At 43.0% G+C, this 14,377-nt stretch overlaps 1 protein-coding gene across 5 annotated transcripts in view; it reads left to right on the top strand.

Moving 5' to 3' along the window:
- glra3 (glycine receptor, alpha 3) overlaps positions 1-13,577 on the top strand; it is a 144,027-nt gene extending 130,450 nt beyond the window's left edge. For 3 of the 5 annotated variants that reach the window (XM_034224495.1, XM_034224499.1, XM_034224498.1), the window contains 3 exons: positions 6,883-7,035; positions 7,750-7,872; positions 8,098-13,577. In XM_034224495.1, the coding sequence (XP_034080386.1) occupies positions 6,883-7,035; positions 7,750-7,872; positions 8,098-8,403 (582 nt within the window). In that variant the 3' untranslated portion in view covers positions 8,404-13,577. The remainder of the gene's footprint in view (positions 1-6,882; positions 7,036-7,749; positions 7,873-8,097) is intronic. The other 2 variants (XM_034224496.1, XM_034224497.1) reach the window with 2 other exon arrangements.
- The last annotated feature ends 800 nt before the right edge of the window (positions 13,578-14,377 follow it).

Below are 14,377 nucleotides of genomic sequence, written 5' to 3'. Positions count from 1 at the left end.
TAACCTCTGGAAGGTTGCTGGGGCACCATGTAGACCAAACGGCATCACAGTAAACTGGAAGAGGCCGAGTGGGCTTCTGAACGCAGTGGTGGGGATCCTCAGGGTGCAGGGCCGCACGGACACAGCGTGTCCCGGCGTGCCCCCCCTTGATGAGAGCATGGCTGCCCATCTGCTCCCACAGGCAGCAGGATGGGCGGAGGATAAAAAGCCGCTGCCTCGTGACCGAGAGTCGCTGGAATATTTCGATAAAATATTCCGGCTCGGAGCACAGATGGCGGCAGCAGCGAATAATCTGGGTGTGTTGGGCGTGTCGCTGATTACTCCTCAACAGGACGCCCCCGCCTCTCCATCTCAGGATCGGAGTGATTATTTGGACCGCAGCATCGGGCAGATGAATAATCTGATTCATGGTGTGGCCGCCGCAGCTGGCCGTGTAATACCCTCACGACTCTCTCCAGGAATGATCGTGATGATCACCTTGGGGCCCCCGTATCCACGGAAGGGCTCTTTGGATCGGTCACACAGCGTTTCAGACGCTTGGAGGAAGAAAAGTCGCAGCTCAGCCGTATGTTGCCTCTTCCTCAAAGCGGAGAGCGCTGCGCTACGGTGAGAAGGAGGGAAAGGCGCCGGTTCAGGCACCCATGGCTCCCGCTGCTCCCTCTACCTCCTTGGCTGGTCCCGCGGAACCAGCTCAATACCGGCACCCGCAGGGATAGGCTGCGCGATCCCGAAAGGCCTCTGCTCCGGCTCCGCGCCGTCAGAAAGCTTCGGAGTGGGGTGGGCCGTCCTCCCGGAAATGACGGGCTGTGGGAGGAAGCGTCCCGGCGGCGAGAGCTGTGTGCCTCACCACCCAAGACGTGAGGGCGAGCTCTTCCGCCTCCTCCCACTGTAAAGTCATGAAAAGTGATGTGTTTGTGACGAATGCATTGAATAAAAACAATTGCATTTATCCCAGAGTAAGAGTCATCTCTCTCTACAATTCCACATTTCCCCATAATGTCTCGTTGAATTCGGCAAGATCCGTTTCATACGATGTTAACTGGGAACCCATTATGAGACACGGTTCCCCACTCGCCGCCCCCGTTGTTACTCCAGTAAAGGAGGCAGCCGGTGGGTAGTGCTGCGTACCGGTTACGCCGAACCGGTACTGGACTTGTAAAAAGTTTCGGTTCAAGTCCGGTTAAAACCGGAACGTCGGGAACCGGTACTTGGACTCGCAAAAAAACTAGCACTTACGTATATTCTGGTGTCTGTGGTTATTTAAACATTCTCTGATAAACGTTATTCAACGTCAATAAATGAGTGCTAATCCCAGTGTGCTCAGTGTACAACATCACATGTCATTTCACCTTCGATTCACGGTTTGAAAACGTAGCATTTCGCCACATGCTAATGCTAACCGGAAGTGAAGAATTTTCAGAATAAAAGTATTAAGTTAATAGTGTGAACTTCCGGTTTTTTCAGAATAAAACTGATTTAAATTAAATAGTGTATTTAATTCAAAATTACGCCATATCAACATTGATTTTAATTTCTAACAGTATGTATGTACATCACTATGTATGTAGTATGTACTGTATAATGTACACATGTAGAGTTGTAGAAAATACATGGTGTACAGACAGTACAGTACACTCTGACTGTACAGTCACTACAGTGTAGTGGACTCAGGGACTGTTTGGTTACTTTAGTTTGGTAAATGAAATAAATGTTTGAACTTTGTAGTAGTTGCTGTCATCAGTCATTTGTAGACTAAGTGGCAAAAAGTGTTTTTTTTACATTTGTACTTTGTAGAGAAATCTAGACACAAGCTGGAAGGGAGCACAATAAACCTGATGAATTTGAGTTGATTATGAGTTAATTTTCAATTGATAATTAGCTCACAATAAGTTCACTTTAGTTACTCACACAACTTGACACAAGCCATGGGTTCAGGTCCGGACTTATAAGTCCTGAACCTGAACCTCTGGACTTGAGTCCGGACCTGAACCTGAATGTGAGTCCAGGTACGCAGCACTACCGGTGGGCGTGTGGGGTGTGATAAACCACAGGAAGTGCTGTCAAAGCACTATGCGGGTGCAGGGACCAGGGACCTGTGGATAGAACGGTGGGTTACGTTTTGTAACCCTAGTTCTATAAGGGTGGAGCCCTCTATCTTGGGGCCCTGTCTTTCCTATGCCGCTCGCTGAAGAGGGTGTAGGATGACAGTCAGGAGGCGTAGCCGCCTTATACTTTGAGCCTGCGAGCACATTCAGGTAGGCTCACCCTGATTGGCCGGCTACGTTTATACAACTTCAGTGTGTGAACGCTCGTGTATCATTGATGAGAGTATACCCATAGTATATCCAGTATGCTTATAGAACTGGGTTACAATACGTATCATTTCAAAAATCAAGTCCTTAATAATAATAATAAATTATATTTATATAGCACTTTTCTTGAACTCAAAGACGCTTGCCCATCACCCCTGTTTAATCTATGTTTACCTGTCTGTTTTCAAATTAATTTGAAGATTTTACTGATTACTTTTATAGCTCTTAAGGGATTACATCACTGACCTCGGGAAGGGCTCTGCTAGCTGTTCCCAAAACCAGGCTAAAAACGAAGGGTGACCGAGCTTTCTCCGTCAGAGCTCCGCAGCTCTGGAACTCCCTGCCCGAGAATCTGAGGTTGGCAGAATCGGTTCTTAATCCATGTAAAGCACTTTGTGACGTTGTTTTTTAAAGGTGCTGTATAAATAAAGTTATTATATTATTATTTATATGTTATGCTACTTCTTACTTCTACCCAACTACAGTTCAGAGGTAAATGGTGGTATACTTTTCCTCCACTACATGTATTTAATACCTTTAGTTACTTCACAGATGTGGATGAATGATGTGAAATATAATCAAGTGTTAAATCAGACTTTAGTTCCACCTGGAGTAAATCCACCAGCTACCCTGCAGTATACAAAGTCATTCCAACTAGCTGCACCTTTACCAGCTTTGAGAACACTTTCATGATCAATCATTATAAAACATATCATATACTGTATATTATTCTGAAATGGACCAATCTGCACAACGACTACTTTTACTGTCGCTACTTTCACTATATTTTGATGCCATTACTTTTCTACTTTTACTTGAGTAACATTTTGAATAAGAGTAACAGAGTATTCATACACTCTGGTACTTCTACTTTTACTCAGGTACAATATCTGAGTACTTCTACTGTTACTCAAGTACAAGATCCGAGTACTTCTATTGTTACTCAAGTACAAGATCTGAGTACTTCTCCCACCCCACATACATAAAACCTTCTGGACCTGCCTCACGTTCCCACTTTCATCACCAGCAAGTCTTTCATTCAAGTGATCAAGGAATAGGGGAATTAATCAGTGCTACATGGTTATTCTAGGTTTTTCACATACATTGAAAGTAATAGTTTTGCCTTCAGTATCATAGTGTTTAAAGATACACAGTTCATGCATTTGTTTTTGCTATTTAATGTATTTTGTGTCAAAGCAAAATGTAATCCACAGTTTAGTCTAGATATTCTCAAATGGGGGTACGCGGATCCCTGGGGGTACGTCGGGGTACTGCAGGGGGTACGTGAGATGAACAAAAAGGTTAATAAAAAAAATACCATGCATGATTACAAAAATAATCATAGTACAATTAGTTAAATAGAAAACCCAATTTTATATGAAATACCAAGGGTTCAAGATCGGTTCTTGTGCTTTTCTGGTGCTTAACTGGTTCTTCTCTGTTTTTAAAAGTGTGTGATCACGTTCTAGTCACTTTGCTCAGCGCTACTGCTTGTTGTTACAACTTGTATATTTGCCATACTCGCCATGAACCCTCCTGTTATCCTTGGGGGCAATTTGACCCCATTCAATGTTTAACGTATCTAAAAAAATAGTTCACATTATTTTTTTTGCTTAGTATTTCATGACTTTTCCTAATTTTATGAGGACTAATGGCTAAACATAAAATGAACATGAAGATCTTTTTTAAACGTCCTGTACGCACTTTGTACGCATCGGTGTTCCGATGTACAAATGTACATGTACAAATTTCAATATTTTACACATATTTGTGTTGATTGTGTAGGATGATATTGAGGTGACTATTACATGCAAATGAATCATTGTAAAAAAAAAAATACCCTCTGCTTTAGTTATTGGTCTTTTAACAACATCAAAAAGATCTTACTTTAACATTTTCTTTCAATCAATGAGATTTTATGGTGATTTATACATTTTTCGATAGTCACATAATAAGAATTCTGGATTTATAAAGGGGTCTGGGGGGGGGAAGGTTGGGGTAATGTTTTATTTAAATGGTTATTTAGGTAATCAACTAAGATACCTAAAGCACCAGAGACATACATTTTGGTTACAATTTAGAATATGATCGTTGTCTTTTTAAACTACTGGGGTCAAATTGACCCCAGAGGATAAAGGGTGTAAAGTCAATCTGAGGATAACAGGAGGGTTAACTGTTATTGCTCAGGTTAATCTCGCCCACTCCGACGCAAGAGTGAAGTATTGGTTCTTGCCGGGCAGCCGAGCGGGGCCAGCTAAGCACCGGGTTTCGGTTTGTTTGATTGATTGATTGATTGAAAAGTTTATTAACAGCTTGTATATTGGGTACAGTACATTACAGCTCAAAACATACAATTGTTAAGGGGATACAGACCAGAGAAAGACTTTCGTCTTGTTTACATCAGGGTCCCCCATTTCCAATTCATCATACTACTGAGAGCCGGCTCCGCTGCGGTGGAAACAGGAAGAACCAGAGCTAAATCAGGCTCTAGTCCGGAACCACGCTGAGCGGGAAGCCAGATGCAATATTAGACTATAAGAAATAGACTGAAATTGAAATGGAATCGTGGTTAGAACGCAGCAGCACTACAGCAGGGAACGTGGACAACGGAGAAAAAAAGAAAGCCAAAATTGAGCCAACAAAATGCCGTCAATATCAGGAGGCGTATGCTTTGATGGGATTCACGTCAACAAACGGCAACCCGCCCCAGGCATTGGGTTTTTTCTGTGGGGAGAAACTAGCCAACGAAACCAGCGCACCTCCAGAGACATCTCAGCACCAAACACCTGTGTCATGTTGGTAAGCCACCGGAGTTTTCCAAGAGAAAATAGATCCTCTTAAGAGATGATGCGAAAAGCCTCCACAACATCAGCCAAAGCACCAGAGGCATCGCGGTGTCACTGCTCATCTTTGAGCCAAAAAGCTGTACACGATCGCTGAGGACCTAAAACTCCTATAGTATCATTGCAGTGTTATTACATCATTTGTTTAGAATTACAAAACATTTTCAGTTACAACGTTGTTGTTTTTTTAACCCTTTCATGCATTGTAGTCACTACATTAGAGACTGCTAATTAAATGCTGTTTTCTTGTTCTTTATAGTTTGTTTTTTTTGCATAATATATCATTTGGTTCATTGGTTTGTTAAATATATTACTTCAAATCTGTTTTTCAAAAATATCCTTAGTTTGTTGTAATTCATCCACGAGGGAGTTAATAAATCACACACTGATGGAACATCACTATATTGTAATTATTTATATAGGCTTTTTCTATCAAAAATGTTCGGGCTCGGTCAGGGGGTACTTGGCCGAGAACATTTTTCAAAGGGGGAACATTACTGAAAATAGTTTGAGAAGCACTGGTTTAACGTGTGAGGAGTTTTGAAAAAGGGAATTCAGTATTGAAAGAAGTGAGAAGGCAATTGCGAAAAAGTGTATTCTTTGCTGTATTTTCTGTAATAAAAATATAAATATAACATGCCAGCAGTCTGCACATCCTGCGTTGTTTGAAGTCAACAGAATGTGTTTATTTTTGTATAGTGTCAATTTATTAGCTGTGGGCTGTTTAGCATTTCTAGCATTGTTTTTACATTTTGATGAATCTGCGCCATGAAAAGACAGTTCCTGTCGTACCCAGGGACATAAGGTCAGGGACTCCCAGGCATTTGGTGCAACATATATATATATAAATGTGTGTGTGTGTGTGTGTGTGTGTGTGTGTGTGTGTGTGTGTGTGTGTGTGTGTGTGTGTGTGTGTGTGTGTGTGTGTGTGTGTGTGTGTGTGTGTGTGTGTGTGTGTGTGTGTGTGTGTGTGTGTGTGTGTGTGTGTGTGTGTGTGTGGTGTGTGTGTGTGTGTGTGTGTGTGTGTGTGTGTGTGTGTGTGTGTGTGTGCGTGGGGGTGTGTGGGTGTGTGTGTGTGTGTGAGTGCGTGTGTGTGTGTGTGTGTGTGTGTGTGTGTGTGAGTGTGAGTGAGTTGATTTATTCATATCCTCTCCTGAGACCTGACATTTTTCTCAATGTTTATTGGTGGATGTTTTTGTACGGGAAAGCACGAGTGTGTGTTGATTACACACATAATTTATCTGCTAAGGTAAGCGTGACAGGGAGTCTTGCTCTGGTATCTTGCTGTATGCATGACATACATCACAAATGTAGCACTTTCTTACGTAACCCTTATTTGCACAGCCATCTCTCTCACACATGCTGTACACACTCCTCAACATCAAGGCTGAGGGTGTGTGTGTGTGTGTGTGTGTGTGTGTGTGTGTGTGTGTGTGTGTGTTTAGATGCTAGGAGGTTTCTCATGTTTTCAGTGCTTAACAGATCTTTGCACTCCAGTATGTATCACATGTCTGAATAGGAAATCATTTCATAAAGAAATGAAGCAGCATCATTTTGACACCACAAACAACAGTGTGTGTGTGTGTGTGTGTGTGTGTGTGTGTGTGTGTGTGTGTGTGTGTGTGTGTGTGTGTGTGTGTGTGTGTGTGTGTGTGTGTGTGTGTGTGTGTGTGTGTGTGTGTGTGTGTGTGTGTGTAACATATTTAATGTGTGTATATGTGTTGCAGGTCTCGTATGTGAAGGCTATAGACATCTGGATGGCAGTGTGTCTCCTGTTTGTCTTCTCTGCACTTTTGGAGTACGCTGCTGTCAACTTTGTGTCGAGACAACATAAAGAGCTGCTGCGCTTCAGACGACCTCACAAGACAAACAGGAGCAAGGTATAGAAAAACACACCAAACGTGGTATCTCTACCTGAAAACAGGTGTTCACACACATGCACTGTTATGTTGTTCTCACATCTGGCGTGATGCTGCCACCTTGTGGCTGCAGGCAATTCCAGGTTTCTACTGGGTTGATTGAGAGGATGACAAATAAAAATGTCACGTCGTCATTGAGTTGAAACAAACACCGTTCCTGATGCACAATAGCTATAAAGTGTCAGGTCCTCTGGCTGTGCACGTATGAGCCTCTCTTACCGTATTATGCATGATGCTGCATGGCTGTCACTGCTCTTTGGTTCAAAGTTGTGTTGTTGCTCTGACAGAAATATACAGTAAGTGTCACTGCATGCTGAGGATCTCTGTGTTGGGAAAGGATCTACTCCACATTCAGTCAACATGCAATTAGAGAAGCTGCAGATGAATCAATCTGTTTAAGAGTGGACAATATGTTTGAACTTGTACACGTTTTGTACTATTACAGTGTATAAAGAGGTACAGTTAGAAAAGAAACAGAGAATGAGATATAACCAAAACACCAGTAGAGAGAAGCCTTTTGATGAAAAACACTATATGAATGAATAGTAACATGTGTAACCCACCAACTGATACATTGACTGAATGAAGGAGTGACCCGCCCCCGTGTTTGGAGGCCATTTGTTTTTCCTTTGTGTTTCCGTGTGTTGATCACTGGTGTGCATGCTGTCCTGGTAGAGCAGTGCAGTTGGTCCTGAGGAGCTAGCTGACTCCCTGCGTCGTGTTAATGTTGACAACGGCCTCAAAGCAACACACACCCCCTATGGATCTATGAGCAACATCTACACCAGCAACCACAGGGTAATGTGCGTGTGTGTGTGTGTGTGTGTGTGTGTGTGTGTGTGTGTGTGTGTGTGTGTGTGTGTGTGTGCGTGCGCGCGTGTGTGTGTGGGGGGGGGTCTATGTTTGCATGTATTTGAGCATGTTTCACTTGCATGTTGCAGGCAATGTGTTGTTGCCCCCCAGTCAGTGTAAGGAATAATAAGTGAGTATTCATTTCTGATGTGGAAAACCCTCGTCCCGCAGGAAGGGGAAGTGCATGAGAGCAGACTGACCTCCACTCCAAGCAACAGCAAAGGCGTGAAGGCCAGCGCCAACAACACTGTGACTGCATCGAATACCCCCGCAGCCACAGCAAACCCTACCCAGAATCCACCTGGAGCAGGTGGAAGGGTCAGAAGCATTGAAGAGATGAGGAAGTTATTCATCGACAGAGCCAAAAAGATTGACACAGTGTCGAGGGCCGGCTTCCCTCTGGCCTTCCTCTTCTTCAACATATTCTACTGGGTCCTTTATAAGATCCTGCGACATGAAGATGTACATAAGAGATAAAGAAGGAAAGAGCGGAGATTATATACAGTATGTGTGCTCACACGCACGCACGCACACACACACACACACACACACACACACACACACACACACATACACACACACACACACACACACACACACACACACACACACACACACACACACACACACACACACACACACACACACACATCCGTATACCACTATGCATATGAGGACACTTTGTTTAATTCCCTGTTCCTTAACCCTGCCCTTGACCACCATTCAGGACGTCCTCTAAAATGTCCTGATTCTGAGGCAGTACCTCTTATACCAGCTGTCACTAATACTGAGTATCCAACAGTGTGCTCTCCAGAACATACTGCCTTATGAGAATACCTGAATCCCACCCTGTCTGAATACAGAGTCTATATAAAAAAACAGCGTCTCCAGTCAAAGAGCCATTATAAATTCACAAGTTAAAACTATCGCCCATGAAGGATGTGACCCAACTCACTCAAAATCCTTTCTTATAATATCCACATCATCAATCTGTGGAGGAACGGGAGTATTTTAAAATGAGCAAGAGGCGAGGAATTCATGCATTGATGAATAAGTTATGAGGTGGCAAGAAAACTAATTAAAAATGAATGTGAGTGGGATACAAAAAGAGAGCCTTAAACCAGCATTATGACATACATAGATGGTCATTTTTAAACAAAGCTTGGTTTATAGCAGAGTCATAACACTAAATAAGAGAACTGCTGAGACGGTTGAATGATCTGATCGGTAAAGAGGGGAGGCTCTCTATCACCTGTCCTCATATCTCAGCAGATGTGATTGAGGTGTTTCCACTGAGCACCCAGTGTGCGCCGCGCTTTGCCTTGCCTCTTGTTTATGGGATGGTAAAACCGTGTGTATTTATAGAAATAGTAAGGACACGTAGTGCAGCTGTGTGACTGGATGAAATGATGCGTTTACAGCAGGCACTCTGAGGTGCGTCTCGTCACAACACTATGTACAGACTACTGCTGCTTCCAAAGGAAAGTGAAACAAAGGACACAACATGGCACACAGTGGAGAAGGGTGAGCACAACTGATCGATTCAAATGTCACTTCAATTCTTCAAGTGTACATTTACATTTAGTGGCATTCTCAATGAAGGTACATTTCCGAGTCAGTCGGGCAGTTCTCACAGGAATCCTCATTCGTTGGCTGATCTGTTCCCTGTATCACATATCATGTTTGTTGGCTCACACACTTGCAGCATCTCACAAGGCGTGTCCTTACAGAGGTGGGAAGTGTGATCAGAAGCTACCCACACCACACAATACAACTGATCACTACTGAGCAGGAGCCTTAAAACAAATAAATCATTGAAAAGACAATGGGTATACATGTGACCAGTGAATGCACATGGAACTATGGGCAGCTTCACTTATAAAACATCTTCAATTACAAGAGTTCAACCTGGTGGTTTGCATTCAGGAGTCGTTAAGACACATCGTTAAGATAAGGGTTTTCTCTAGTTTCTGATGCTACTCACTATACAGTCAGTGTTTTTGCTCAACACTTAACAAAAGCTCACTTCCCCTTTAACGTGGTTGTACTGAAGATGCTTCCTGAATTCATGTTAGTGTGTATGTTTTTATCAAATGTCCACTTCTTTATTCTGATATTATGACTGAGACCTCCAACACTGTGCCAGAGACCAAGGACCCCTGAGAGCATGTGTTATCATGGGATTATCACTGTGCTCCTTTACACACCGTAAACTGAAGATATGGGAAGATCACAAGTATGAAGAAACTGTATTACAAAAATCGGCTATGATAAAACACTGCTCAAGAGTCTACTTCATGTAGAACAGACTGCAGATGGAGAACACGGCTCAAGAGTCTACTTCATGTAGAACAGACTGCAGATGGAGAACACGGATCAAGAGTCTACTTCATGTAGAACAGACTGCAGATGGAGAACACGGCTCAAGAGTCTACTTCATGTAGAACAGACTGCAGATGGAGAACACGGCTCAAGAGTCTACTTCATGTAGAACAGACTGCAGATGGAGAACACGGCTCAAGAGTCTACTTCATGTAGAACAGACTGCAGATGGAGAACACGGCTCAAGAGTCTACTTCATGTAGAACAGACTGCAGATGGAGAACACGGCTCAAGAGTCTACTTCATGTAGAACAGACTGCAGATGGAGAACACGGCTCAAGAGTCTACTTCATGTAGAACAGACTGCAGATGGAGAACACGGCTCAAGAGTCTACTTCATGTAGAACAGACTGCAGATGGAGAACACGGCTCAAGAGTCTACTTCATGTAGAACAGACTGCAGATGGAGAACACGGATCAAGAGTCTACTTCATGTAGAACAGACTGCAGATGGAGAACACGGATCAAGAGTCTACTTCATGTAGAACAGACTGCAGATGAAGAACACGGCTCAAGAGTCTACTTCATGTAGAACAGACTGCAGATGGAGAACACGGCTCAAGAGTCTACTTCATGTAGAACAGACTGCAGATGGAGAACACGGCTCAAGAGTCTACTTCATGTAGAACAGACTGCAGATGGAGAACACGGATCAAGAGTCTACTTCATGTAGAACAGACTGCAGATGGAGAACACGGCTCAAGAGTCTACTTCATGTAGAACAGACTGCAGATGGAGAACACGGCTCAAGAGTCTACTTCATGTAGAACAGACTGCAGATGGAGAACACGGATCAAGAGTCTACTTCATGTAGAACAGACTGCAGATGGAGAACACGGCTCAAGAGTCTACTTCATGTAGAACAGACTGCAGATGGAGAACACGGCTCAAAGAAATGTGAAACATAAGGAACAGCAACAGCACACTCACACACGCATGGGCTTCACACTGTTTTGCCTACTCGTGTCTTACAGTTCAGCAGCCTGTGTCCCCCACTTGCAGCCTCTCCTCAGCCTCTCAGGGACCACCAGAGCCCACACTGCACACGACTGTCTTCATGCTATCAGACAGAGAGAGGGACTATTCTCACTGTGACTGCTGTTTCCAGTTCACACTCATATCACACCCAGCTCCTTCTGACTGCAGGTGCCTCAGAACCTTCAAAGTGTTCCTACTGTTCAGAGAAACACAATCCCTGCTGTGTGTGTTGGCAGATAAACACAGTAGTTATGTCAGTGTGTGTGATCAGCCTAATCTACTTTATCTTGGTTTCATTTTCAAGTCAGCCAATGCAGGATTAAAAACAAATATTTCAAAGGACGTGATAACAAAGTCAACCCACAAACTGAAACATGTGATTCAACAAGCTGTTCAGATGTGGTTCCACTTCCTATTTCATATTCCCCTCCCCCCCAGCTTGAATACTACCGTTGCAATATTCTCTTGCAAGCCAATCAGAGCAGACTGGGGTTTCCAGATGGGGGCTTAAAGAGACAGGCTCTAATTTCAGAAAGGGGGGGGGGGGTTAAAAACAGGTTTGTTCAAGCAGACGAGAACAAATGTGTTTCTAAAGAATGTGAACATGTAGCAGATACACCCAAAATGTACAAGTTTGCAAGTATGTGCTTCTTTAAACAGGCCTCATTTAACACGTCCCATGTGCCGGCGTAGAAAGAAGTGTAATGGGCAGGAAATGTCAGCATGGGGAGGACAAGTGTTGTTTGGGATGCAAAGTGTCCCTTAAAGTCAATATTGGTCTGCAATTGGTGGGATTGAAAATAACTTGGTAAACAATATTTGAGTCTGTTGCCAAACTATTGTTGCTTTCTGAAATGTTGACCTTTAGAGTACACACTCTTTCTTGGAATTTCATTGTGTTTCTAGGAAACAACTTGGCTCTGACTTGTATTCCTGATTCCTGCCAGCTGTTAACATCAGACAGTGGAGCTCTGCACAGCTCTCTGTGTGCTTTGGTTTCTACTGCTTTACATCTATTCCACTCAAACCAGGTGGTACAGTGAGCACACTTCCTACAAATCATCAACTTTCCTGCCAACTTGCTCATGGCATACCATAGTATTAGAGTGGATCAGTTCAAAGTGCTGTTCAGTGTGACTGCAGAGCTGTTATACTTGCTTGAGATTTGCCACATGAGATCATGGTGATAAGACTTCTCTTGCAGAGACCGTTGATGTACATACTCTCGGGAATCAATGGAACATGTTGACTGCCTGCATTCAGCGCTGTAAAAGCTGATGGTGAAGCATACAGAACGTGCAAGCTAATATATGTAACATAGTCCTGTATGAATCATTGAACTATAGTCACTTGTTAATGTGTGTGCACTGATCCAGGATCTGCAGTTCCTGAAGCCCTATGCTCAGTGCGGGGCCGCTGCACTGGGGCCTCCCATGTTCTGACAAGAACCAGAGTGTAAAGGAGCATTCTGGTGTTTTTGCATGATTTACCTTATTTACTATTTCACATTATTTCAACTTCTTGCTGTTTTTCTTCATTGAGACATTTCTGTCGTCAGGCTATCTACCAAGGATTTATGTTTGTTGATATATACTGTATATCATTTGCATCTATGTTTCAAATGTAATGCTCACTGATTTTGCTTGGTGGTAAATAACAACATTAACACCTACTAGCTGGTTTTGGAGATCGGCTGCCTCTCTATTAGCTGAGTTCTACAAAGAGAGACGTTTAGAATTTGAACTAATATTATATCAGTCATAAACGTTGTGGACTCACAGTGAGTCTGATTGAGTGTTTTTGCTGATGTTGGTGAGAGATGAACCAGAAAAGCAGAACACTTTCATTTGTAATATGCTTTCTTTGTGTTTTCATAGAGGCAGTGGAGTGTTGTGCTGAAGCTGCCGCTCCATCAGTTTCCCTCACAGGGCTCACTGTGTGGAAAAGCAGTAGACGCTCAAACATCTCACAGTCTGTGACATGGCTTTTGAATTGAACATGAGTTGTGTTTCTGCTTGTATTGTGTTGCAAGTGTGTGGAGAGTATTTAGTGTAATGATTGTGCTCAGGCTGTCAGGACTTTCTCCTTTCAAGTCAGAGGTGGATTTCATCAAACTGACAAACAAAATGTATTTCGTTGTTGGAAGTTTCTGTCAGAATTAAATGTTTTTAAACACGACCAATAAGTAATGATATACTGTATGCTTGTTATGCTTCTGGGTTTAATTGTGGAAAACAGGCAACCAAGAGTACAGAGTTGAGAGCACACATGCTACTTTTTGTAAAATAAGATGTGCATATTTTACATAGTTTTAATTTTTTTTTTTTATTTAATTCTATTGTATTTTGATTCAAATAAACTTGGTAGCCACTTCTTAAAGTGGACTGTATGTGTCCTTTCTGTCTGCATACCTCACTGTTTATACTTTGCATAGATAAGTTGTCTGGTGGCGGAGTGGGACAGCGGGTCCAGCAGGACATTTCTCAATCTTTATGTTATGCTGCTAACAGCAGCTGCAGAAATGACCTTCTCACACCTTGGGGGCCATCCCTGCAATGTGATTGGCATCCACATTAACTGAACTGTGATTGGCCAAGTCAACCAGTAAGAAACTGTTAGATACCTCAGTGTTATTGAGGTATAAATTAATAGTGGATGCAGAAATCCTGAATGCTGTTATCTGTCCCGCCTCTCTGCTCTCCACACAGACCTGCATTCAACCAAAGTCCGCTCCAACGACATAGGTCAATACCACACGGACTACGACGGAACCTAACCTTTCCATAACCAAATCTGCCCCAATGCCTGTCGATAGAGATCAAATCAGCTGCAGTTAGTTAGCATGTCTGGCTAACTAGCTTTGTACTTATGGTATATGCAGATGATCAGTGTGTATGGTAATGTTTGTGCTCACCTGCTCTTTATCGAATATGAATACATTTACACTCAAGCTAACAAAGACTCACTTTTGAATTTGCTCTCACATCAATTTCTATTTTCTAACGCAGTGGTTCCCAACTTTTTCCCCCAGAGCCCCCCCAAATTACGCCTGTTGGAAGTTGCCCCCCCCCCCCCCCACACACACACACAC

Source organism: Gymnodraco acuticeps, unplaced genomic scaffold (assembly GCF_902827175.1).
Source record: "Gymnodraco acuticeps unplaced genomic scaffold, fGymAcu1.1, whole genome shotgun sequence".
Taxonomy (NCBI): Eukaryota; Metazoa; Chordata; class Actinopteri; order Perciformes; family Bathydraconidae; genus Gymnodraco; species Gymnodraco acuticeps.
This window is presented reverse-complemented; position numbering and strand designations above follow the sequence as displayed.